The 25,017-nt window shown below is 36.6% G+C and overlaps 1 protein-coding gene across 7 annotated transcripts in view; it reads right to left on the bottom strand.

Annotated features, from left to right (window-relative positions):
• The window catches only part of LOC124166847 (lachesin-like), a 791,588-nt gene that overhangs the window by 184,053 nt on the left and 582,518 nt on the right, over positions 1-25,017 (bottom strand). For 5 of the 7 annotated variants that reach the window (XM_046544547.1, XM_046544549.1, XM_046544548.1 and 2 more), the window contains one exon: positions 10,938-11,044. In XM_046544547.1, coding sequence (XP_046400503.1) covers positions 10,938-11,044 — 107 coding nt within the window. The remainder of the gene's footprint in view (positions 1-10,937; positions 11,045-25,017) is intronic. The other 2 variants (XM_046544551.1, XM_046544553.1) reach the window with 1 other exon arrangement.

The following is a 25,017-nucleotide window of genomic DNA, read 5'->3' as shown; positions in this document are numbered from 1 at the left end:
ACGCGGAGACAAACGAAACAAATCGACCGTGCTAGTGTGAGTTTGGGTGGGTCGCCATCCATTTTAAGCCGTCGACTTGGAAAGCACTTCGCGGTGACTGAGATGGGAAGGGGAGGGGGAGAGATAGGGGGGGTGAATCTCAGAGGGATATATATACACAAGAGCCCTCATCGGCATAATACTGCGAATACGACCATCGTTAAAATACCCCTAAATAAATAAATAAAATATTCCTATAAATACCCCCTAAATAATATATTCAATCATCACTTCGGAGAAAAATTATCAGAATTTGAATAAAATCTATTTAAAATAGAGTGAGACCCACGATAAAAGCAGGTAGGCAAAAACTTGAGCAGGAAGACCAAAAGAAGAGTAATTAAACTATTTACGCAGAACATTAATTGAAAACACACAGTAGGAAGAACAATTCAGCTATTAACGCAGTAAATTAAGGAAAAAAACAGTAATTTTGGTAGGACTAGCAGTTTGCATAAATGAGGCCTTTATGAGCAGGAGGAATATTATGAGAGGGTCGTTATCTAGTGGGTTAAAGAAAAGGTTTGTGAAGAGTCTGATCTGGAGCGTAGTGATTTACGATACGGAAACGTGGTCATCAAGGGAGGAGGACGAGAGAAGACTGGTGGCGTTCGAGATATCCTTGTGAAGAAGGATAGGAAGAATTAAGAGAATTAAGTGGACGGAAAAGAGGAGTGCCGACGAAGTGCTGGACAAGGTGGGTGAGGAGAGGCAGATTTTAGATTACGAGAGGGACAGGAGGTATGGATGGAGCGAGTACTTAGCGGGGAGGGGATTTTGAAAACAGTGTGAGAGGATAGAATGCTAGGTAAATGAGGAAGAGGGAGAAAGAGGATAGGAATTTTAGATAGAATGGAAGAGAGAAGGCCTTACTGTGAATTTAAGAACGAAGTCCATGTAGACTGTCAGAATGATTCTTAAATACTCAATGGAAACCCGCCTTAATCGGTGGAATGCTTTGGTAAAAATAATTTACAAATACTTTATTTGCAAAATTTTTCGATTTACCATGATAATATGGAAGTACGGGTTTCTATTGTCACCTCGGATTTATTACTGCGTAGCTATTAGGTACGCTCGCACTCGTCCCTCAGAGGACCTATAAAAAGAGCGTTAACAAAACTTCGCAAGTGATCGGTATTACTATGGTTAAAAACTACACCAAATAATGCACAAAATGTGATGATTCTGATTAGCTCACTACATCAATTGCGTTTATTATCATACTGCCCAATGCAACTGAAAAACTCATTTCCATTTAATAAAATACGCATGAAGATAAATGGAAAAGTATCTGGTATAAAATTACGGCAATACAATACTTATCCCATTTTCCCAGCAATACAAACGTTGTAGTTTCCATTCTTGCGTCAACTTTTGGATACTGCACCGCCACCATTTATTAAGTAATATTTTTTCTTTGAAGTTACCTCCACAAAATCCAGTAACTTTTCGTGGAAACAATGCTAGTAATTGGAAAAGAGCATCGATCTTTCTCCTGATTGTAGTAGTTGTAATCGACAAACACCAATTCGTGAGGTTGACCTTCCCTTGAATTTAATGGTAACGAAGGAGGAGTTTAGTTATTCCATTAAAAATTAAAAAAATAAATTATTCACGACTAGGTATTGAATTTGCTAACTTTTGCATTTCACAAAATGATACGAAATTTGGGGTTATGATTACTGCGCAGATGTCGTGTTTGCTCTTGCATATATTTCCTGTGAGGGGTGGGAGATCGAGGAAAAAAATGAGCATCAACTCCGAAAGAGAAGTGGGGAAGGCACGGTAACGCGCAAGAATAAATATAACCGTGAAAAAAATATTTCAGAGGACGGAATAAAGGAAACAAAAAGGGCTTGGGAAGAGGACGAAGCGTGGAGTGCAAGGGAACAAGAGAAGAAAGATACAGAGGGCGAGGCTGCGGAGCGACACTGAGTATTCTTTGTGTACGAGCGCATGACAAAGGAGACAACAGGGGAGGTTGATGGACTCTTAAAGCTTTTGTAACAAGTGGCGGAGAAAAAAATCGGGGGGAGGGTATAGTGAGAAGAGGGGTGGTAGGAATGGAGTAGGGGAAGTACTCGAAATGAAGAGGGAAGAGGAGGTGGAGGTAGATTTAGGGAGAATGATGGAGCATAAAGTTACATTGAGATCAAATTAACGCAGCGTAACTTTCCTTATCATGAGCCTGTACGACATTCGATAACAATTTTTGCACTAAGTAATGTTCTACATAAAGTTTATAGCTTACTGACGTATTAAAATACAAAGAGCTGTAGTGTATTTTCCACACACTTTTTACTAAAAATTTATTTTTTTTAGAAATATAAATTAAATGCTGAAAATTACTTCAGCAAATAGTGAGGAAAATTACTTTAGTTGTTTGCATCTTATTAAAATGAATTTCCAAAAGGTGTTCTCGTCAACAATCGATCTGATTACCGACCTAAGTTTTCGTTCTTTACAAGTCGCTATTAATGCGTTACAAATACTTGAAGATGCACTTAGTAATATTCTGAAGAAAATTTTAAACTTATTCACATGATTGTTTACTCTTTACAACTCTTTATAATGGTTTACATGTTCTGGATGTAGATTTGTAAAGAATTGAAGCTTAGATCGGTTAATAAAAAATTCTGTGAAACATTGCTGCTCAAAATTTTTACAAGCTCTATAACGTGGTCTCAAACAGTGAAGCCTGATAATGTGTTGCATATATCAGACAAAATAAATACACATTCATTAAATAAAACTAAAAATTACGCATTATTTGTGAAATCGACTTTTTTTAAAGGTAGAGATTTTTCGAGCTATTATTTCTCTCGATATAACAAAAATCTACCTATCAGGAGGAATATTCTTATAAAAATGGAATGTGGAATCAAATAATGGCGAAAATAGTTGATAAACGTCATTTCAGGTTGCTGCGTGACAACAGATGGTCCCTCTGAGTTTTCTACGCCATCGTAATGCCAAGTTAAGTCGAGTTATCCGGTTAATTTCATGTAAAAATCCAGCTATTATAATGGCAATATTGGTCAAGTTACGCCAATTTAAGTCGTTTTGAAGCAACAAATGGTCTTTTTGAGTTTTCAACTCATTCCTAAAGCCACGTTAAGTTTTTGAACAAGGCTTCAGGGCGGGATGATGCGTGAAGGGTTGCATCACTTAAGGCGAAGGGAAAAAAACTGCAGGTGGGGATGAATAAGAGACTATGGAATGGGTTGGAAAGAATGTCCCGCAGGGTTTCGCGAAAAAAAAGGACGCGTGAGAGGGCGCATTATGAAGCAATGGCCTGAGGGGGGAATTTGGTTCACTAGGCCGAGGGAGGGGTGAGACTCAGGAACGTTGATTGCAGCCTGGAGAGAGGGAGGTTCCGCAAGTATTTTTTCCGTCACGGAGGTCAAGGGAGTCCTGCAGTGCGTCGATGGACGGGAGCCAAAGGAGACCGTTTTTTTTCTCACGCCACGCATTTCTGACTCGGACGTTTTACATCTTTCATCGCTGCGGAAAGGATGATGGACACGTCCCGAATTGTCGTCGCGCACGTAAAAAAAACAAAGGCTTTCACGAGGGGTGTATTTCACCTAATGTTGATTCTAAGTAAAATCAAAAATGTATACACTTTCAGCTCTATTAAGGAAATATGTAAACTACGTGTTATACGGTAAAGTTTTATGTTGTAATATGTAGCAGCCACTGCCATAAATAATTAGGGTTTAGCAGAAAATGTTTAAATTTTAGCTATTTAACATATTTTAACCCAATGTTGCTTCATGTTCCTTCTAATGAACATCAAAAATGTATAAATTTTCTGCTTTATTAAGGAAAGATTGAGGCTACATGCACTTTTTTACTGTAAAATTAAACAGCGTAAATTTTAGATGCCACAATAGTTAACATTGAGTAGAATATTTTCACTTTTTTAAAATGAGAAGTCCTGAAATTTAATTTTTCCTTGTAGTAGCTCTCGGTTAGAAAGGTTTGAAAGAGGGTTTAATCTTTTTTTATCCCTAATTTTTATCAAATTATTTCTAATTCATAAACAAAAGTTACGTAATTTACATAGGTTACGTAGAACAGGGAATTAGTTTTTCCCCGAAAAATACAGGACTTAATAAGTGATAGGCGAAACTAAGAATGCGAATTTAATTTTTCACAATTCATGCCTTTACGCCTAGTGAGTTGCTACATCTTTTTACTCCCTAAGTTTTATGAAATCCTTCCATTTTTTAAACACTAGTTACGTAAGTTACTTTGGCTACATAGAGCTGGGCATTAGTTTTTCCCTGAACAATAAATGACTTCAATAAGTGCTAGGTGGAAACATGTACGCGATTTTAATTTTTCATTTTTCATGGCTGGCATAAGGAAGCCATGTCTATTGAGGCAACTAGCGGATATTTATGTAAATAGAAAATTTCACGCTAATATTATATTTCATTTATGAAGCTCATGAGAATAAAGAAAGCCCAGGTAAAAGCGGACTAAATAGAACTGTATCCGACCCAAATCCGGATTGTTCACTTGCGAAGATGATTTATATGCACTACGCAATGGTAAAACATTGAATAAACTTGTTGCCGTCAATCCAAAAGAGTAATATTCATCTAAAGAAAATTTTCGAGACAAACCACTATTCTATGCATCCTTAAATATAACCATAGCAATCTACTATGGTTAGAATTAGCCAAATGAATAGATATGACAAAAGCACTGATATAAATTCATGCAAAAATAATACAAGCAGCTATTCCTGTAGTTCCAAAGATCTATAAAAAATATACAAATCATAAATTATTAGCCAGTGGAGTTTTACCTTGCTGAAATAAATGTTTCTAAAACAATATGAAGACAAAAATGTTTTTGCAAAAATGTATAACGGAAGACTCCATGAAAACTCCACCAATTAATGCAACAAAAATGAGACGATTAATTATTTTTAATTTGGGACTAAACATCTGATTTTTTTAGCTGTTAAAGGGCGTTGTAATGCCTCATTATTATTATAGCCGATGAGGTACAGGATTTTTCTATAAAAATGAGAAGTAAAAGTTATGCTCATCCTTAAAGCGGATTAAAAGAAATGACACGGATATAATTGCATCGTTATGGGTATCATTTTCAGTGAATATGCTAGAAGTACAACTGATAACATATTGCACAAGAACAATATTATACTTAAGCGCCAAGGTAGAGAAAAAATACTAGGTTTAAATTGATTGGGTAGCACAACATTCTTTTACTGAAGGTATCATTTAATTGATGTTTCTAAGAAAATACAGGTATGTAGAAAATAAACTTTAAAAGAACATTAAAGGATAAGGTACTTAGCGTACGAGAGTTAAATCAAGCGCTTTTCAAATGATGTAGTTGAGTTGGATACCGGAAAGGAGGAAGTACGGTTGTGAAGAATAATAGCAGACTACAGAGCTGAAGCTAATAAAAAGAAACGAATAGAAAAAAAATAAATTAAGGACGCGCGGATATAAATGATGCGGCATAATGCATCAAAGCGGCTCTCGACTTTTCAAGCGCGACCGTATCATAATATCAGCGTTTGTGGTGGAAATTAACGGGGTTATACATCTCCGAAAAGTAGAGACGGACATCGGGGGAAAACCCGCGGCGGAGTTGTTTATGTGCGGGAAATGGCCACCGGGCTGGAGTCCAGTCATGTCTCATCCCACCATTCGAAATCCTCGCCTCCTCTTTTTCCAACCGTTTTCCCGTCGCTCTCCACGTCAACCCGTCCGTAATCTTTCATTTTCTTCACATCCTGGCCGCCCAACTCGCCGCCGCATGCAAAAAATAAATGCCTCGTTGACTGTCCACAAGTCAACGCGCTCACACCGAGTCATTTAGGTGCTTTGTTTTTCTTCCCCGGGAGACGGAAGCCTTTCCTCCTCTTGCGACGCTTTTGCCTTTCCCTTTCATCACCCTCACGGTCAACCCATGTAGAGAATGGGAATCAAAATGCTCCCAATATAAAAGCTAGGAAAAATATCAACATTGCTAACTACAACTTAACCTGTAATAGTCGATTAGGTTCAAGACTATAACTTGAGAACACATACCTTGAAAATAATAAAGTGTATTGAAGCTAGTGTGATATGAAAAACTCAGTCAGCACATGTACCGAAGTGAGTCAAGATATCTCCCAACGGCTTTCCCACTCTTTCTAATACAATGTATCATTTTCGAGACTCGATCTTGAAAACTGAAGTCTTCAAAATAATATTAAGTATTGAAACCAGTCGATTATTAAAAGTTAAGTCTTAGAATGCTAATTTGCTATTTTTCCTAACTTAAAATGGAATTCTACGATGTTAAATCCACGAAAATTCACTTCCCCATTAAGCTTTTCTTTTAAACCTTAATTCATGATCCGTGAAAATGCCAAGGAGGAACCTTCATTTGAAGCGACCAACTTTGAAACTAAAATTCACATTTTAACGTAAAATACGAGGGTATCTTCTTCTTTTCCTGAATTTAAAAGGGGATTGTTGTCAGTTTTTTTTTCTTCCCCGAGGGACGGAAGCCTTTCCTTCTCTTCTTTTCGCTACCCTCCCGGTCAGCTCATGAAGGGAATGGGAATGAAAATGCTCTCAAAAGAAGCTAGGAAAAATATCAACATTGTTATCTACAACTTAACCTGTAATAGTCGAGTAGTTTCAATGCATAGTTTCATTTTCAAGACTATAACTTGAGAACACTTACCTTTAAAATGAAAAAGTGTAATGAAACTAGTGTGATATGAAACACTCGCTCAGCTCATGCAGCAAATGGGAGTCAAGATATCTCCCAATACCGTTCCCATTCTTTTTAATACAACGTATCATTTTCAAGACTCGATCTTGGAAACATTAGTTTTCAAAATTATATAGAATATTGAAACTAGTCGACGATATAAAGTTCAGTCGTCGAAAGCAAATTCTTTATTTTTTCGAACTTAAAATGGAATTCTGCAAAGTTAAATCCTCGAAAATTCAGTCCCCCAAAAAGCTTTTCTTTTAAGCCTTTATTTATAATCTTCGAAAATGCCTAGGAGGAAACGTCATTTGAGGTGGACAGTATTGTAATTCAAATCTTACATTTTAGCGTAAAAGACGAAGTTGTCTTCTTCTTTTGTTGAATCTAAATGGAGATTGTTGTCGTTTATGTTTTTCTTCCCGGGAGACGGAAGCCTTTCCTCGTCTTCCGATGCCTTTTCATTTCCCTTTTGTTACCCACTCTGTTAGCTCATGAAGGAAATGAGATTCAAGATATATCCAAATGCCTTTCTTATTCCTTTTAAACCGTGATGAAAAAGTGGGAAAATGGCAAGGAATTAAAAGTTATTTGCAATGACCAATATTCGAACCCGAAAGTCAAGGTACATTTTCAAGACTCGATCTTGGAAACATTAGTTTTCAAAATTATATAGAATATTGAAACTAGTCGACGATATAAAGTTCAGTCGTCGAAAGCAAATTCTTTATTTTTTCGAACTTAAAATGGAATTCTGCAAAGTTAAATCCTCGAAAATTCAGTCCCCCAAAAAGCTTTTCTTTTAAGCCTTTATTTATAATCTTCGAAAATGCCTAGGAGGAAACGTCCCCCATAGGCAGGTTAGAAAAAATAACAACTTTGCTTTCTTCAATTTTAACTTCAATCTCCGACTAGTTTCAATATTCTGCATCATTTGTAAGACTGGATCTTGAAAAAAAAAACAGTCTTGAAAATGATTATATCTATTGAAACTAGTTGGCGAGTAACGGTTAAGTTTTAGAAGGCAAAATTGTTATATTTCCTATCTTAGAATGGCACTGTAAAAGTTTAATTTTAATTTAATGCAGTCCCCCTTAAAATTTTCGCATTTATTTTAAACCCTCATTCGTAAAGTCAGAAATTTTCACGGAGAAAAAGTTATTTTCCGCGACCAATATTGGAACTTAAATCTCCCGATTTCGCATAAGCCACGAAGGGATCTCTTCAGCGGACTTTACGATGAGAATTGTTTTCGCTATCAAGCACTTGTGGGTGACGCCGTAAGGTTGCGCTGCGCCGCTGACTAGTTCACGATTATTTACTGGGATGATCTTCTTTCATAAACCTGAATATTCTTAATAGTTGTCTATGGGGGATATAATAATGGATATGAATCTAGATATCAATGATGCTAGATGGTAAACTGCAAGCTATTAAAACTATTGTGCCTCTAAATATAAATTTACACTTGTCATCTGCGAGTTTAAATTTGAGTTACAATTAAAGGAGAGTTCTACTCGCAATTAAAACGGAGAAGCATGGTAGGTCTAATTCAAGTACCCAGAACAAGTTTTATCACAAATAAATATTATACAATTTAAGAGGTAACAGTGAAATTGATTTTTTCTCTACTCAGTGAAAGCTCTCGAAAATTTAAACATGAAAATTACAAGACTTTTTGTCCCAATGTCTTTATCCTGAAGGTTAAAGCAACGCTATTAATGATAATAATAAATGAATAAAAATATAAACACAAGATTATATATGAGTTAGATACAATAAAACATAAGTAAATAATGTGCTCTCTTTGGGATATGAAATCTACTACTTCAGCCATTAAGTAAACCGATTTCAGTAAATATTCCCGAATACTTCGTTCAAAAAATTTCGTGAAGAAACAATTCGTTTTCAGAATGAATGTTTCATGGCATTAGGCAATGTTTGCATTGCCCTACCTAAATAAAGAATGTTTGAAATTAAGGTTAGTGCAGCTCAAGATCATTAACAATATTTAATAATTGCCGAACTCGTTAGCGGTGGGGTAAAGTCCTTACCTGCCACACAAGAGGTTGCAGTTTTGAGTCCTGCCTGGGTATGTTGACTCTATCCAGGGTATGGTTGTTTGTGTATGTTGAATTTTTAAGCTAAAACCCACTGTAAATGGACAAAAGAGCTGTTTCCGGTGGTAGTATAGGAATAAATGGAAAATAAATAAATATATACATATGCGATGCGATAAAGATACAAAAAAAAGTGCGAACACAAAGAATCTGCCTTTGATGTAAAAGGTGAAAGAGGGAATGAAAGTACTCAGCATGCAAGCAACATAGCTAAAAATTATTTAACACACATGTCATATCCCGAAATGATGGAGAGCTTTTACGCTACCAGCGTGCATATTTCACGTGCCAGTCACGAAAGCTTTCTCTTTCTGCTAACGCGCCCGAATATTCACCATCATTGAAATTAGCTCGAAACAGGATTGAAACACAAATGCAGGCTCAAAATTTAATGATGCTATTATCCCTCTTTTCAAGAGCGGATATCACAGCGTATTCCAAAACAATAAAATTCAAAAATGGTGTTTTTAATCGAAGAATCATTGACGTGGGTTCAAATACGCGATTACATATGAAGCACAACGAATGTCGCACGTAATATCGTTACAAGAATGAATATATATCAATAAGAACGCAATAAAGAGTCACAGCACTTAATGAAGTCACAATAAACCGATATTTATCTGTATTTGAAATATGATGAATGGAGACCCATGCTCCCTATAACCGAATAAGCAGTGTTTATGACGTCAAGTTTAAAATTTGGATGTATAATGACTGATGTTTCAAAGCTCTAATCGAATTGTTGGAGTGTAATTCACGCAAAATATGCAGCAATAGGGATTATTCTAAATTTGAATTAAAATATTGATTAAATTTTTACCCATGGTGTACACTTTCAATTATGTTTTTGTTATAGTCGGCAATTCACTCGAAAACATAATTTTACACGAATATTTACTCTCCCTCACTCACTCAATGATTCAACCTAAAGTTTGGTTTGGATATCTAAGGGTAGAACTCTTCCCAAATTATGCCAATGTAGTGAGAATTTCGCATATTAAAAATAAGGTAGCTATTTCCTTTCGCTGGATCACCTTGCACTTCCAGGGATGTCTTTGTGGGTTTCCGAAGGCTTCACCCGAGGTTTGAACCCCGGACCTCTCAATCAGCAGCCAAGCGATCTTTCCAATAGGCTACCTTGCTCTCCAAAGTTCAATAATTGTCATCATACGAAAAGAAAATGAGATTTGATTTGAATAGAGGAATTTAAACCCGGAACACATGCTCTTCCGTGAGCAAGGCTTGAAAACGCACGTTGAAGGAACTCAAAAACCAACGGAGCAATAATAACAACGGATTGGCTGCTGCTGACCAACCACACGGCGTATTACATTCCGGAAAGAGTAAACCAGGCGATCGAGGACTTTTGGTCGACATTCATCTACCTGAATTTGCATTGAAATCTCGGCTATGGGAAACCGATGAGAATTCCTGCAAATAGTTCACCGGAAATTTTACGATAGTTTCGTCTCCCTGAGTCATCATCTCCTTCTACTTCTTGTACCTCATTAAATCTAATTAAATCTTATGTTAGGCCGAAACGCGTTGTATGTATAGTAACAAGTGGGTTGGTGCACTTACATTTTATTTTAATATATCCAACTTAGACTCACGACTGAATCCGTTGAATTTAGATAGTTTGAGAAATTAAGAATAGATATCTAACAAAGCAACACAGAGGACGTCATATTATAAAATCACGTGCTCCTAGGTCCAAAAGAAACGATAAAATTAAAAGAGATATATTTCCCAAAGAGTTGGCGTGGGAATTAAATTTACACGTGAAAAATTAAGGATTTTAATAAATTCCAGTTAAAACTCTTCTTTCTTCTCTTTTTTCTCTTTTAATTGTTAATATGAGGTGTCTTAACATCCCCTACCACACCCCTGTTCAAGCAGTTACGGGGTAATATGTAGATGTCGATGACTTTTAATAAATACCAATTTCAGGTCTGAATGAGTGACGTGATAATTAACTCCTTTGAGAAAGGTAGAGAGATTGAATAAAAAAGTGATCCTTACCTTGTACCCCCTCAGGTTCTCCACGATGCACGCCAACAATGCATCCTTGCCAACGCTCACCGTGACGTTGGGAATTGATTCTGTGAACCGTGGGAGTAAGGCCTCTGCTGAAAAGATAGAGAAAATTCATGGATATTATGCCCTTTAGCATGTACTATACTTACATTATGATAACAATGAGACAGGGAATTCGTCATTAAATAGCATCAAAAATCAATAAGATACACATATGCAAAGGTTTTATGTGTGTTTGTACTAATGGGATTATACTAATGTTGGTATCATATCGGAAGACTCAAAACTTTGCTGCAGGAACAGTATAATGCAGTACAGTAATTCAACCGCCATAAAAAGATAGGACTTCACTTTGATTATTCAAACATTGTAAATGATGATTATTTGATGAGTGCAAATTAAAATACGATATTTACTTAAAGGATTTGGAATCACATTTGCTTAGATCAATACCTAATAGCCAATAGAACTGAACTTTTATTTTGAAAAAAATGAGGGAATGATTAATCATTTCAGTAAAAAGAGTTTTACATGACTATTCATTTATAATTAGATACATTTATTCATTACTAACCAAGCAGAAAAGTCATCGCGACTTCAAAAGATTCTCAATTGTTTCTAGTTTTATGTTAAAATCTCGGTTAAATTGAAATATTAAATTTTGTGTGCTTATATTATTTTTCTTATTAGAATAAGAAAACGCCATTGCACTGGCTAAAATAGTGATTGGTCATAGTAAGAAAATTTTAAATTGTGCATGTACTTATAAAGTGCGACATTGTATATCATTAAAGAAGTTCGAGCAACCACAGATGGGAAAAAAGATGCAGGAAAGGTGACAACAAGGCTGATAATGGTGATTGGCATAGAGGTGGAATGTGCAAGAGGGAAAGAGTAATTTAGAAGCATAGCAAGGATGAAATAAACAGGATACCTTCTTCGAAAAAAGAAAAGAAATATTAGTCAAAAAGTTGTCCTCAACCATTTAATTTTATGAATCATATAGAATGCCAAAAAACGACAAAATGTCGACGGTATTTCTTAGAAAAGTTGAGGAGAAAATGAACAGTTTGGCAGGAATGATGAAACCACAATAAGTGTATGGATGGGCAGACAAATTTAATTAAAATAATTGTATAGAAATGGAGCACTCTTATATTTCACTTTCTATCATAATAAAAATGTCAAAGCAGTCAAGAAGGTTAAATTTCCGATTCGAAAAAATAGTAAATTTGAAGAAAAAAATCCATGGCGTATCATGACAGTGAATCAAAATATAGACTGTCAAAATATAAAAGTACGAGGAAAGAGACTAAATATTCTCGTTATTTGAGGTTTTGACCATCAACTCTGAGGTGAGTTCGATTAAAACGTTACCCATGCCTTTTCTCGGTATCTGAATTGAGATATATGTGGCACTGGAAATCTAATTTCATACCTAGTAAGATCATGCGCTGCTGAAAATTAAAGAAGACCGTATATTCAAACGGTGCCCCAAGCCTAAAATGGCCCCTTTTCGCATTCCCGCTATGGCAAAATAAACTTAGAGTGACAAGATTCTTCGCAGTACTTTTTATTTACGGCGAAATTCTCCACCGTGCAACAGTACACCGGGAACTGAAAAGCCCTAGCTGCACTATGGGTTTTGTATGCCTCAAACGCATCCTGGAACGAGCATACCAAAACGGGCCGTACAAATGGAATTGAATGTGACCCGGTTTCTTGGAAGGGGAGAAAAAAACTGCTCGACATAAATAGGGGCTGCAACTGTTTCTTTCAAACCAATTTCCAAGCACGATATCACGCCGTGACCCTTCTCCGAATACAGTGAGCATTTTCGACCCCATAAAAATCCACAAAAGACGTTTGGAAATAGCTTTAATTTGTGATGATTCACAGATATTTCTATTCGCCGTCCTAGGATTCAGGTTTTTACAGGTTATTGGCAACACCAACGTGATATAAGGAAGGGAAGGAAATGGAATGAAAAATAAATTGTTTTTGATGACTATTATTTTATATTCCTAGATCATTCTATGCTACTGCAGTCAACAAAAGGTGATTGTGCAATTTCTTGAAAAGTAATGGAGCCGATGAAAACAAATATATATTCGAGTGATAGTTTTTACACACAGTTATATATGTCAAGAAAATAATCATAGGAAAGAAGCTAATTATCCAAAGCTAATTTTGAACTGTTGTCATAAATCTGGGCTGCGATCAATAGGAACCTTGGCTATACCATATAGTGTCTGAATTAAAACAATATACGCTGTCAAAACCATGGCCGGTAAATTGAGGTTCACATGAAAATAAAAATCTAAAATTACGTGCTCAAAGGTATCGAAATATGGTCACACAAAGAGAAGCCTAAATATATGATTTAGTACGTGATAACGAATTCACTCAAGGCTAAATTCATTTGTTTGAGAAATAAACACTCACCGTATTGAGTGTTTCTCGTTTAAAAATATTAATGGATGGATTTCCTTGCATATACTGATACCAATTCGTAGCACACATTATTTATTCATGACTTTGGAGCTCTTTTAGAACAATAACGCCATTCATTAATGATCTCAATAAATTTTCAATAAGCTTTTACAGCTTGAAAATACTTACGCATGAAAACTACTTTCAGGTTTTCATGTCGCACTCATCGTTTTGGATACGAGCATGTAATTCAATATGATCGGAATTAAAATGAGTTAGAATCCAACTCGTATTATCCCCGCTATTTACCGCCTGCTAATACCACAATGAAAATGTTCTTTTTACGCGTCTGTAATGAATATCCTACATCCGTCGAATGAAATATTTACTGCAAATAAAAACTCTTAATCATCTCTACATTGTGGAATAATCATTTATTTACACAACCTCCCATTTTTTCAAACTAAAAATCAATAGTACCACACTTTCACCCTCCTCCAATTACAGTGCCATTCGGTAAAAAGTTTTAGGCCAGCATAAAAATAAAATAATAGTAATATTGCTTTGTTCACTCGGGCACGAAGTCGTAATTAATTATAAAATCCGTTAGATAAAAGGCAAAGATATGTTGCAAGAAAAGCTTTCCACTCTTACTGCGATCCGTTCGGAACACTTAAAAAGCCACTCTTTTACAAATTTGAAATTAATGTTGCAAAAAAAATTACCCTACTTTAAAAGAGTCTGTGACGTCATTCGAGTTTTTTCTTACTAACTCGTTCAGCGAGAAATGCTTGTTGAGGGAAGGAATCCCTAACGAGAAAGAAAACAGAAATAAACCACGAGAGGTCGATACGCGAGGCCAAGGAGGTGGGAGTCGTTAAAGCCATCAACTATTATGCAAAAGTAAATACACCAAAGGATGAAGTTCGCCATGAAAAAATATTTGACTTAGCCGGGATTCGAACCCGGATCTCCAGATTCGAATCCCGGCTAAGTCAAATATTTTTTATGGCGAACTTCATCCTTTGTTGCATTTAAATTTGCACCCGTGCGCGTGACTGCGTACGTAGTCACTTGTTCATGCAGTGCTATTATACAAAAGGATGAGGACCTTCGATTTTTCGCCGCACTTTGCTAAAAAGTAAAGGACTGATCTAAACACCGAAAAATTCTGGTTTCTTTTTTTTCGTACTGTCTCAATAGACAACAACAGAAAATTAGTGACAGATTCAAGTGTTAACACAGAAAATTAAAACTCGCCAAATTAAAATGTCGTATCTTCAAATCTGTCTGAAATAAATTTAATTCCATAAATTTTCATATCCAAATTCATAATATTAATAATTTATTCATCGGTTTTGATACAAGAATGTAATTTCATAATAAATTTCGAAATAAGATGAAATGTATCTAACTCTAAGCTATCAACTACATGCAGTACCAGACTGAAAAGTATGGTGCGATGCACAGGAACGCACTAAATATGGAATTAAATTGAATCCAAAACGAAGGAAATTAAAATACAAAATGAGAAATCATATTTAGTCGTATGCTATACGAATTCTTCAACCATTTGCTTGGAGTGAAATACTTAGATAATCATATATAAATGAGGAATCAGTACGAGAAATCTTTTTGAACAATTACGCCATTAATCATTTCATAACATTTCTGATATTTTAGCAGCCTCAAATACTTAATATGCTACTCATAAAAGTACTATCATGTTTGCTTTTGGGATATTAATATAAATCGTTTCTCTAATGTGAAGAATGCGTCTAAAAAAGATAAATGGCTATGATATCATATATTTCTCTCAATTCCAAACTTTCTATGGCCATTGATGCATTTATAGTCGGATAAGTCGTTTTATTGTACTTAGTTTGTATTCCTGAAGTGATTGGTTTATTAGCCCTAAGTGAATATTTTTCTGGCCATGTACATTCGAGAGGAATCGTATTCGTGGTGAGGCTCTTCGATACCGTTTTCGTTAAAGTGGAACCAGAACAGGCTTGATGCGCGACGATATTAAACGCCAATGGGGCTAATTGTGGATAGCCTCTTATGATATGAAGAGACGCAGTCATACGATGCAATATCATGTTGTTTCAATTGAAGAACGCATTAAATTCGATATAAAGTAGTCTTCAGTGTTCATAAGAGATGTATTTATCCTTTAACGTGTTCTTTTGGACGCGGCATGGCATTTAATCATATTATTGGACTCTAGAAAGCACAGAATCCTTCTGAATGTAATCTATGTCATTTGGCAAGACGCAAACGGAATGGTTTTTCCCGAACAATGAAAAAGAAGAGGAAATACCTTTGAATGCAAACATTTGCCGTAGGATGTAAGTAGACCTTAACAGATGGCTCGTACCAATAGAAAATAATATATAAATTTTAATAAAGCAGATTCGGACGGCTTTTCGGCATAACAACTTTAATCATTAAATCATTTTAAATGTACTTTATTTATTTTGAACATTAATACTCGATTTCCAGGAAAATTAAACAACAAGGCCACCAGAGATTTCTATCTCAATTCCAAGCTTATTGCGGCCAATCGATACTTTCGAAGTCATATGAATGATTAAATCGCAAATAGTTTGAATTCCTGAAGTGATAGCTAACTTCATGCATTGGTTTATTAGCCCGAAGCGAATATTTTGCCGATCAAGTAAATGCGAGAGGGATCGTATTCGTGGTGAATCTCCATCGAGGAGAGCATTCCTGGCTTCATACATAGACGATGCATCGCGTTCCACTCTGTACAAACCCGACGGAATTAAAAAAAGAAGGCACCAGACCTAACTTAACCCAAATAATCTCGCTCACTCCTCCCGAACTTTTTACTTTTTCATCAGCGCTTTCGCCACTTTGAACCGCTAGGGTAGGGAGAGGAACAGTGGTGGATTGGATTCCATTACGAACGCGCTTAATTTATAACAGGGAAGGGTATAGAGAGAGGGGAGAAATGGTCTTTTTGGTCAAGGGAAAGAGCGGTCGCGGAGGTTATTCCAGCAAGAGGGGTGGAGGGGGAGAGAGGTTTTAAGCGTACTTTAGGACGCGCCCTTCGGGCGTCATAACAGGCCAAAACCGCGACTACGAAGGATTTGAATGTATAACAGATGAAGGCTTCGTCCCGCACGAGATAAAACATATGGAAAAAAGAAACATCCTGTCGCGGAAAAAAGGGGTATCTTGGATCGGAATGAAAGATAGAGTAGTAGATACACGACTGGCCCCCAGGACGCCATGAGCATAGACAGGTAAAAGGAGGAATACGTAGGACTTGACCAAGGGGTGATTCCCTGGACGTACTAGAATCTCCTGATTTACGACAATGTTGCATGATTGAGTTAATAGAGGTAGTGGAGTAAGTGGAGAAGCAATATATTACTTTCTTCTGATTGTCATATAGTAGTTATGAAAACATCCAATAGCTGCCTCATAAATTCTAAATGAATAAGATCATACATTCATTGTAGGAGAATATAAATTGGAACATATGAAAAAAATTAGGCAATTTTCCAAATATCTTAAAACTAGAGGAGTACATGACCCGGTTTTCAATGTAAATAGCACATTCTCTAAAGCTAAATTTGACTAAAAAAGGCTTACAGTAAGAATATCGGCAACTCGTTAAAAACAAAATGAAGTAGCGTAACTTGATTTGGAACGTCATGAGGAGAAAAAAGAGCAACTTATCATGAAATTAGCAATTAGCAAGGAAAATAATGAATGCCAATCGGCATCCGCTTAAACTAGGAGTTCAAAGTTCTCTGAAATCGATTTTGAGATTGATACGCGGCCTGAACTTATGTTGGTGAAATGTTTCACCTAAAAGTACGGCTGAAAATTAATTTAAATTGTTGTGGGAGGGCTTAATTCTCTATCAGGCGTGTATATTAAATTTACGTTACCTTCAGCTAGGCGTGTTTTCGACCGCGCAACCCATATAAAAACGCAGACAGAAATAAATCGCAAAACATTGACAAGCATGGGGAATTCATGATGGTGAGTTCATCATAAATATAATATACTCCGGAAAAACTTTAATAGTTTCTACAATAACATCCCAAGAAGTTTCATGGTAATCGAAAAAAATTGAAAAAATATGGACCAATTATTATCGGAAATTTTATTCACAAATTACTGGCGCCATAAAACATAGGAGTTAACTGACAGAGTTACATTGCCTTCATATAGAATATCTCCAGAAATACGCCCAGGATCTTCTCAAATTTCTCAAAATCTATTACAATGGACAGTAACAAAAATGGTGAAATAGTACTTAAATGATAGTTGCTCTTAAAAGCATAGTGATATAAAAACAAAGATTTTTTACAGCATGACAAATATAGATATTTTTCATGCCCGATAGTTTTATACGAAGGTACTGGATCCTTCAAACCCTTATTATGACTAATATACATCCATTAGTCTTTGTGCACTTTTATTTACCAAAACTCGCCTTCATGAGCTCAAATATTAGCGAGGAAGAAGTTATGCTAAGATGTAATTTTTATCGCCTTCGGGTACTTCATAGAGAGGGAAAGCAATATTCCTTAGAATGACGCAGAACTCCATATCCCCTTCCGGACAAGATCTTCGAATCCTGCTCCGGTAGCTCTGCTCGAATGTGGAGCCGCTTTGCGGCCGCTGGACTAAACCCCAAACTGCTTCGAAACGTCCATGTCCCGCAGAAACTCACCACACGGCTGTACGAAGACGTCAGCGCCTTCCCCTTACCCCGTCCGTGAAGGAAACCGTATTTGTGCTGCCTTGAACGTTCCTGTATTATGGCTGCGGGAGATATCCACTTCCCAAGTAAAACCGTTGGCTTACCAAATCAGGCTGACGCAAATTTCCTCGGCCGCATGCACTGGCCCATACGGTATCACCAGCACTTCGCCCCACTCTCTTGCCTCAAGTTACAACTCATTTTAGTAGCACCATAAACAAATCGACCGAACAAAAAACTAATGTTATTAATGTTTTGAGGCCCTTGGCCAATTTACCTGCCTTTCAGGCAAAGCATTATTGACTAACTGCTTTAGTTTGTGGTATTAGATTTTAAGTTTCCTGGATATCAAACAATTACTTATACCACTTATTTTTTATTAGAGCGCGACAAAATTGGCGCCTGAAGATGATGATAATTCATTGATACCCGGTTCGCGCTCTGATAAAAAATAAGTGGTAGGTATAATTAATTGTCTGATATCCAGGAAACTTATAAAGCATTATTGCTTAAACAGTACCCACATTTAGGTTCAGTATCGGTAAGGGATATTTTAAATGGAACAATATATTTTTTTAATCCTACATGATATGAAGCGTATGTACCCAACATACATAAATCTTCGAAAAATGCGGAATACTAGGGAAAAGAACTGATAAGGAATAGAACGAACTTGCAGATTAAAAAAAATAATATCCATTCTTTTGCCAGATTCCACAGCAGACTTAGTTACCTACGATTAACTAAGTTAATGGACTCCGAAAATTAAAAATTTTGTATTTATATTCCTCAAAAGTAGCTTGTTACCTTGACAGTGACTTATTATTGTCGAAAAATTGTCGGGAAAGTAAAAATGTGGGATAAAAAGTGTGCGCAGTGCTTAATTATTATAAGGTAGTTCCACACTGCTAAGCCAAAGACGTAGACATTTTTTATCCACTGATTTTCTGCCCACTGGCAGGTCCCAAACATCACAATTGTCTCCATCAATCCCTGTACCGTCCTTCTTCTTTGGTTTCCTTGTACTTTCTTTTTTAACCTCACTTCGTCTGTCATTTTCAGCCTTCTTATTCCTCTCCTCTTTTCTCCTTCCGCAGTTACCTCGAATGCATCATTAAATTATTGATATTTATTCTTAAAAATTTCAAACTTTCATTGTTACCACTCCGATGAGACCTAATAGACGATATTGGCTTAGAGAAAAGTTATGTTTACCTACCCGAGGCTAAAATTAAAGGTAGGAAGATTTATGATTGGACGATAGACGAATCGTGACTTTCGCGCGAAAATCCAAGATTGAGATGGAAAACTACTAAATCACGTAATCTACAATCCTTATATTAAGACGTTTCCACTTCTTAAATGGTTGCTTATTGACAAATTCTGATAAAGACATTGTTTATTACGATATTTATTCATGATAATTATTTTTATGTACGTTCAGCACACATGAATAAACTGAGGCAATGAGATTTACTAATCATAAATATCAAGTTAACTTCATTTTTTCAGGTCATATATACGTATTTACCAATGCTGAGGATTACAATGTTGCCCTTAGTTTTTGGGTAATGCGCAATCACCCTGAGTGCTATTTATATTTACCACATTTGCCGAGCCTCACATGTCAATAGGCTACGCAACTGTAAAGAATAATTAACTCTGGCAAACAGCAAACTTTAACTCAGCATTGAAATAGCTCCTACGGCAAGTGTACACTACAGTAACGCAACGAAACGCCTTGGATATTAGTCTCGTAATGAGTGAAGTCTGCCCCAAAAATAACCGATACTCATGTTTAAAGAGCGATTCCACGGACTCTTTTTCTTGATTTTGGTGACCCTGTTAGACCTCAGTTTCCTTTGATTCCGTGGATTTTTCGCCTCATATTCGGGTGGCGATTACTCGCAGCATCTACCGCATCGTCGAACTTCTTTTGCGCAGCCTCACCCGAACCACTACTACGGGACAGATAGGGTCCCTTCCGCCCCAAGAGTATTAAATTCACGAGAAATAGTGCGGTCAAAAAAAAAAAAAAAAAGAAAACTCATCCAGGAGGTAACCTATGGCCTCTTTTCTCCAGGTGTCACATTAAAAACTTTCTGGACTCCGGTTTGAGGACCCTTTCGGAACGTCTTTTTTCCCGCCCTTCTCTTTAACCCCGTTTTAAAAGTTTTGGACCCTTAGGAGATCCCTTTTGATATAACTCCTCCTTATATATATACATACGTACTCGTATAGATGGCCTCCATCTCACCCTACCATTAAAATTTTACGTCTATGTGATCATACTCACTAATTTATGCAAAAAGTTCAAAAATAATTTTGTAGGTTGGTGTGAATAAGGTGAATCTCTTCTCAAGCTTACAAAAGTAGTAAAAAATTGATATTTTTAAACTATGATCTACATTATAAAATTATGATCTTCTTCAATAAATTGTTTACATTCTAATAAATCTTGCTGCGATTTATCTGGTTTAAGATTCTCTTTGTTTACTAAAAGATCAATAGACAAATAGAGCATTACCTTTAGGGCCATTCTTAAGTAATGAACCCGGGAAAAGACGATGTATTACATCATTTTTATATTGCCTGCATCCCATCCCTTAATTAAAATATTACGTCTACGTGATAATATTCACTAATTAATGTAAACATTTCTAAAATAATGTAGTAGGTTGGTTTGAATAAGGCGAATCTCTTCTTAAGCAGACAAAAGTAATGAAAAATTGATATTTTAAAACTAATATCTATATTCTAAAATTATGATCTTCTTCAACAAATTGACCCGGCAGACTCATAGTTTCCAAGTACCTAACTTATTTTAGTTTCAACCCGCAAAAATAATAGATAATGAAACCTAGGGGTTGTAATTTCTCTCTAAGTAAATAATATTCAAAGAAATATAGTAATAGAGGTATACGCTTATAAAAGGAGGATACATAAGGAGGCACCGGGTAGGGCTATATTAGGGCAACGTTTTGATGAGAAACTCGCTCATCGTTATCAGGGCTAACAAGGAAAATCCCTCAAGTGTCATCACCAGATATCGTTCAAATTGTACTAAGAGAAAGGGAATGGATACCTAAAAGGCTTAGTTTTTGTTTCAGCCGCCAAACGCTCAATACTTTTCGAAATATTAGCTACGGTAAATAACATGAAAACTTCTAAATCTATGCAACTCACATCACGACAATACATCATCCGTCCACCATGCGTCCTAACAACGGAATGTATTGGTGCGCTTTGCGCGGATTGCATACATTTCAACGTTTTCCTGGTACTATCCGCTGCTAATATCTCAACAAGCATTCACCATTGGTGGCTGAAGCAAAAACTACATCGCAGGCCTATCCATTTGCTATCACCTAGCAACATTTGAACGAAATCTGGTAGTAGCATTTGAGGGATATTTCTTGTATTGGACTGCCGAGTATTACCCCCTTTTTACCCGCTGCCACACGCTTTTTGGCGGCTTGCGATGTAGTATGTGGGAAACATAATGAAGATACACTTTTGTATGCTCCACGGGAGTTTTAATAACCAACCCAGGTTTCGACAGTAAACTATGTCATTATCAAGACATAGTGTACTGTCGAAACCTGGGTCAGTTATTAAAACTCCTGTGGAACATGCAAAAGTGTATCTTCACTATGTTTCCTATCACCAAGTATCGCCTTCCAGCCTTAAGTTGGAGTAGTATGTAGATGTATTGGTCCACACCGGGTTTTTGAAATTAAAAACAGCATTTTTTTTAGCATTGAACACTCGCTCATCCAACCCTTTCTTATGGTCAACGAAACTCCCAACAAATGGTTGGCTCTCTCGGCGATTAATTCGCTGCTCTCATTCTGCCATTAGTCCACCTCCGTCCGGACGCGATGGTAATCGGCCTATGGGCCCACCATGCAGCGCTAATTGAGTCTCTCCGACGCATAATTCTCCCCACTTCAGCCACGTCCTGCCGCGGGCGCTATCACACCATTCCCGCATCCTTCTCTTCCTTCATACCCCCTTCACTTCCTATTCCCCCGCCTCGCGCCACTCTAGCACCATTAAAACCTTTCCGGTCTAACTTCCTATCCACCACACCAACAACGGCCTCTTCAACCACCTGGAGGGAGGTTTGAATCACCCCCGCACCGGCAATTTACCCTCTTGGCATTATTTAGCACGGTCAGGTCGAGGATAATTGTTTTTAGTTTGTAAGTCAAAAGGGTTTTCATCTCCAATGATATCTCAAGTAACTAAATGAGTTGGAACAAATATACGGAAGGATATGGTTAAAAAATTGGCCTAATGGCTCTCCCTTTTATATCAAAGTTTATATTATAAACTGATACAATGGATTTGTAGTTATTCCTGCCTATCATACATAATCTCTCATTAATTTATCATTGATTGACGCCGAAATGTGAACCCTTTAACGATTTCATAGCGTCCACTTAATCATAACTGCGATATTCTAGGTACGATGTACTCATCGCAACAAATTTATAGCGTGTACAAATTAAAAGAAGAAAGTATACCCTGGAGTGAAATATTTCTATAAGTCATTCTTTGTAATATGCTTACATAACGGGCTTCAAGGGAATCTTTCCGAATAATGAAATATCCAGATGCATATGAAAGAGGAAGCGCGGTTAGGCCGAGGACTATAGTTTTAAGTTAGATATTCAAAGATGAGTTTCCTCTCCAATGATATCTCAAGTAAATAAATAAGTGGGAACAAATTAACTGAGGCGTACGATTCAAAAATCGCCTTCTGAATGTTTACGTATCCTTACCTAACATGCGAGGAAGTCTCTCATTAACTTATTATTGAATGACGCCGAAAAGTGAACACGTCAGCAACTAAATAGTATCCACTCAACCATCTCTACGGAGTAATAGGAACGATATGCTCATTGCAACACGGGCATAGTGCTTTATATAAAAATTTAAATAAAAAAAATGCCAATGCTTAAAATATTTCCAGAAGCCATTCTGTATATTATGCTTTCCTAACTGGATGTGACCTAAGTGAATGGATTCGAAGAATGGAATATCCAAACGTATATTAAAGAGGAAGATAATACTTTAAAGGCGGTATTTTCTTATCTTAAACAGCCATTAAGATTGAGGTAGAAACGTTGAAACAATTACCCTTATTTTCTATACCACCCCTTTATTCCTATTTCCTTGAATTGACAGCATAAAAATACCATGGCATTATGAACCAAGAACACTCCATTTAAAATTTATTATTCAATCAAAGGGAAATATTCCTGCTTAAAATTTTCCTCAACGGAGTGAAAGTTGAAAAATTACAATGCAGAATTTTAATTCCCGTTCATTTTGATACATGAAATTAACGCTCCTAATCGTCCAACGCTTACTCTCTGGAAAAAATTCTCTCTCGCAATTTCGCATATAAAAATGTAATTCCCACCAATTGAACGGGCGAGCGCGTTTTTAAAGGAACACTGTCAAGATCGCGACCGCGTAGGATCTGGCTGGGCTTGACACCGAGGCTTAATTACTAAGAAAGTGGCCGGAGCAATGAGGCCACACTTCGGGAAATTGCATAATTGTTTCCGAGTATATTAAGGTTGCTTTCATGAGCGTCTGAACCACGGAGAAAACAAAACGTAGTTCATTAAAATATATTTTTTAAATAATTTTTAATACGCCCCCAACCTTATATTTATCCAAGAGACAAAAGAAGTAGTAGCTGGTTAACTGGAGAATAAAAACAGGGACAGTTCCCCAAGGCAATTGCCTCGAGCAGCCTATCTTGTGCTTCCAAACTGTTCCTTCCGGCTCCTCTCAATTTAAAAGATCCGCCTTGGGAGCAAGTTTTCACGACTCCTCTCGCCCGGATTTTAAAACCTTTAATCCAGCACAAAGCCTTATCTCATAATCTCTCGTACTTCTTTTGTTTTCCCTTCATTTCCCGCTTCTTATTCCGTCCTCTTATCTTACTCGGATGCTCACGCGACCTTTTGCTACCCACAGCATGCGAAATAAAATGATATTTGGATCACTAAATTTAAGCAATCCTTATCATCATCAGGCAACATTGTGGAAGAGCGATCATAAAGATTAAAATATTACTTCGACATGCTGCTCGGTTGGCAATTATGGGCCTCATGATATGAAATATTCTTGGCTTAGATATTTGTTTCCCTCTTGGAAATTTAAGATTTAAAGTTGTTGGCAAAGTTGCCTAAAAGGTTCCTGACTTTTTGAAAAAACGTTTTGGCCTCTATGTGATTTCTTTCTGGAAATTTCATGAATATTAATGCCCGTAAATTAAGTGGTAATAAACTAGTGAGCACGAAAAGAAATAGTTGCACTTGTTCATGTTCGCTCTAAGTTTTTCGAGGCACAATGGTTATTAGAATGTGAAAAAAGATGGCAATTTTTTGTTATCATATCCCGGGTATCTAGCGCGCACTGAATGAAATGGCCACGCTAGCCGGAAAATTTAGGGTATTCCATCAAATTGCAAATTCCGATTTGCTTTTCCTCATGTATTTCACACTAGTATGGCAATTAATCGATACTATTGCGACTTAAGTGACGATTCTTCACGGCCTAGCTGCTAAAATCATTTTGTTCTAAAAGTTAAGACATCATTTTGGGCTTAAAATGACTAGGAATTTTGAGTGTGTCAAAAATCAAACGTATGCATGGAACAAGTAGTTGTAAAGATAAGATGCATTGAAATCACTTACTAAAGGTTCTATTTCATATAGTGATCACACGGAGAAAAAGACATTGTAAAAATTTTGACTGTTCACCTTCTTCATTCAAGCATTACTTCCATTCTTGGATAAGAAGAGCTGCTATGTTTTTAATGCAATTAAGTGAAATCTTTAAGTCTTCAGTGCCTCTAATCCC

Source organism: Ischnura elegans, chromosome 10, assembly GCF_921293095.1.
Source record: "Ischnura elegans chromosome 10, ioIscEleg1.1, whole genome shotgun sequence".
NCBI classification, from domain to species: Eukaryota; Metazoa; Arthropoda; class Insecta; order Odonata; family Coenagrionidae; genus Ischnura; species Ischnura elegans.
Note: the sequence above shows the minus strand (reverse complement) of the source record. Positions and strands in the feature narration are given on the sequence as shown.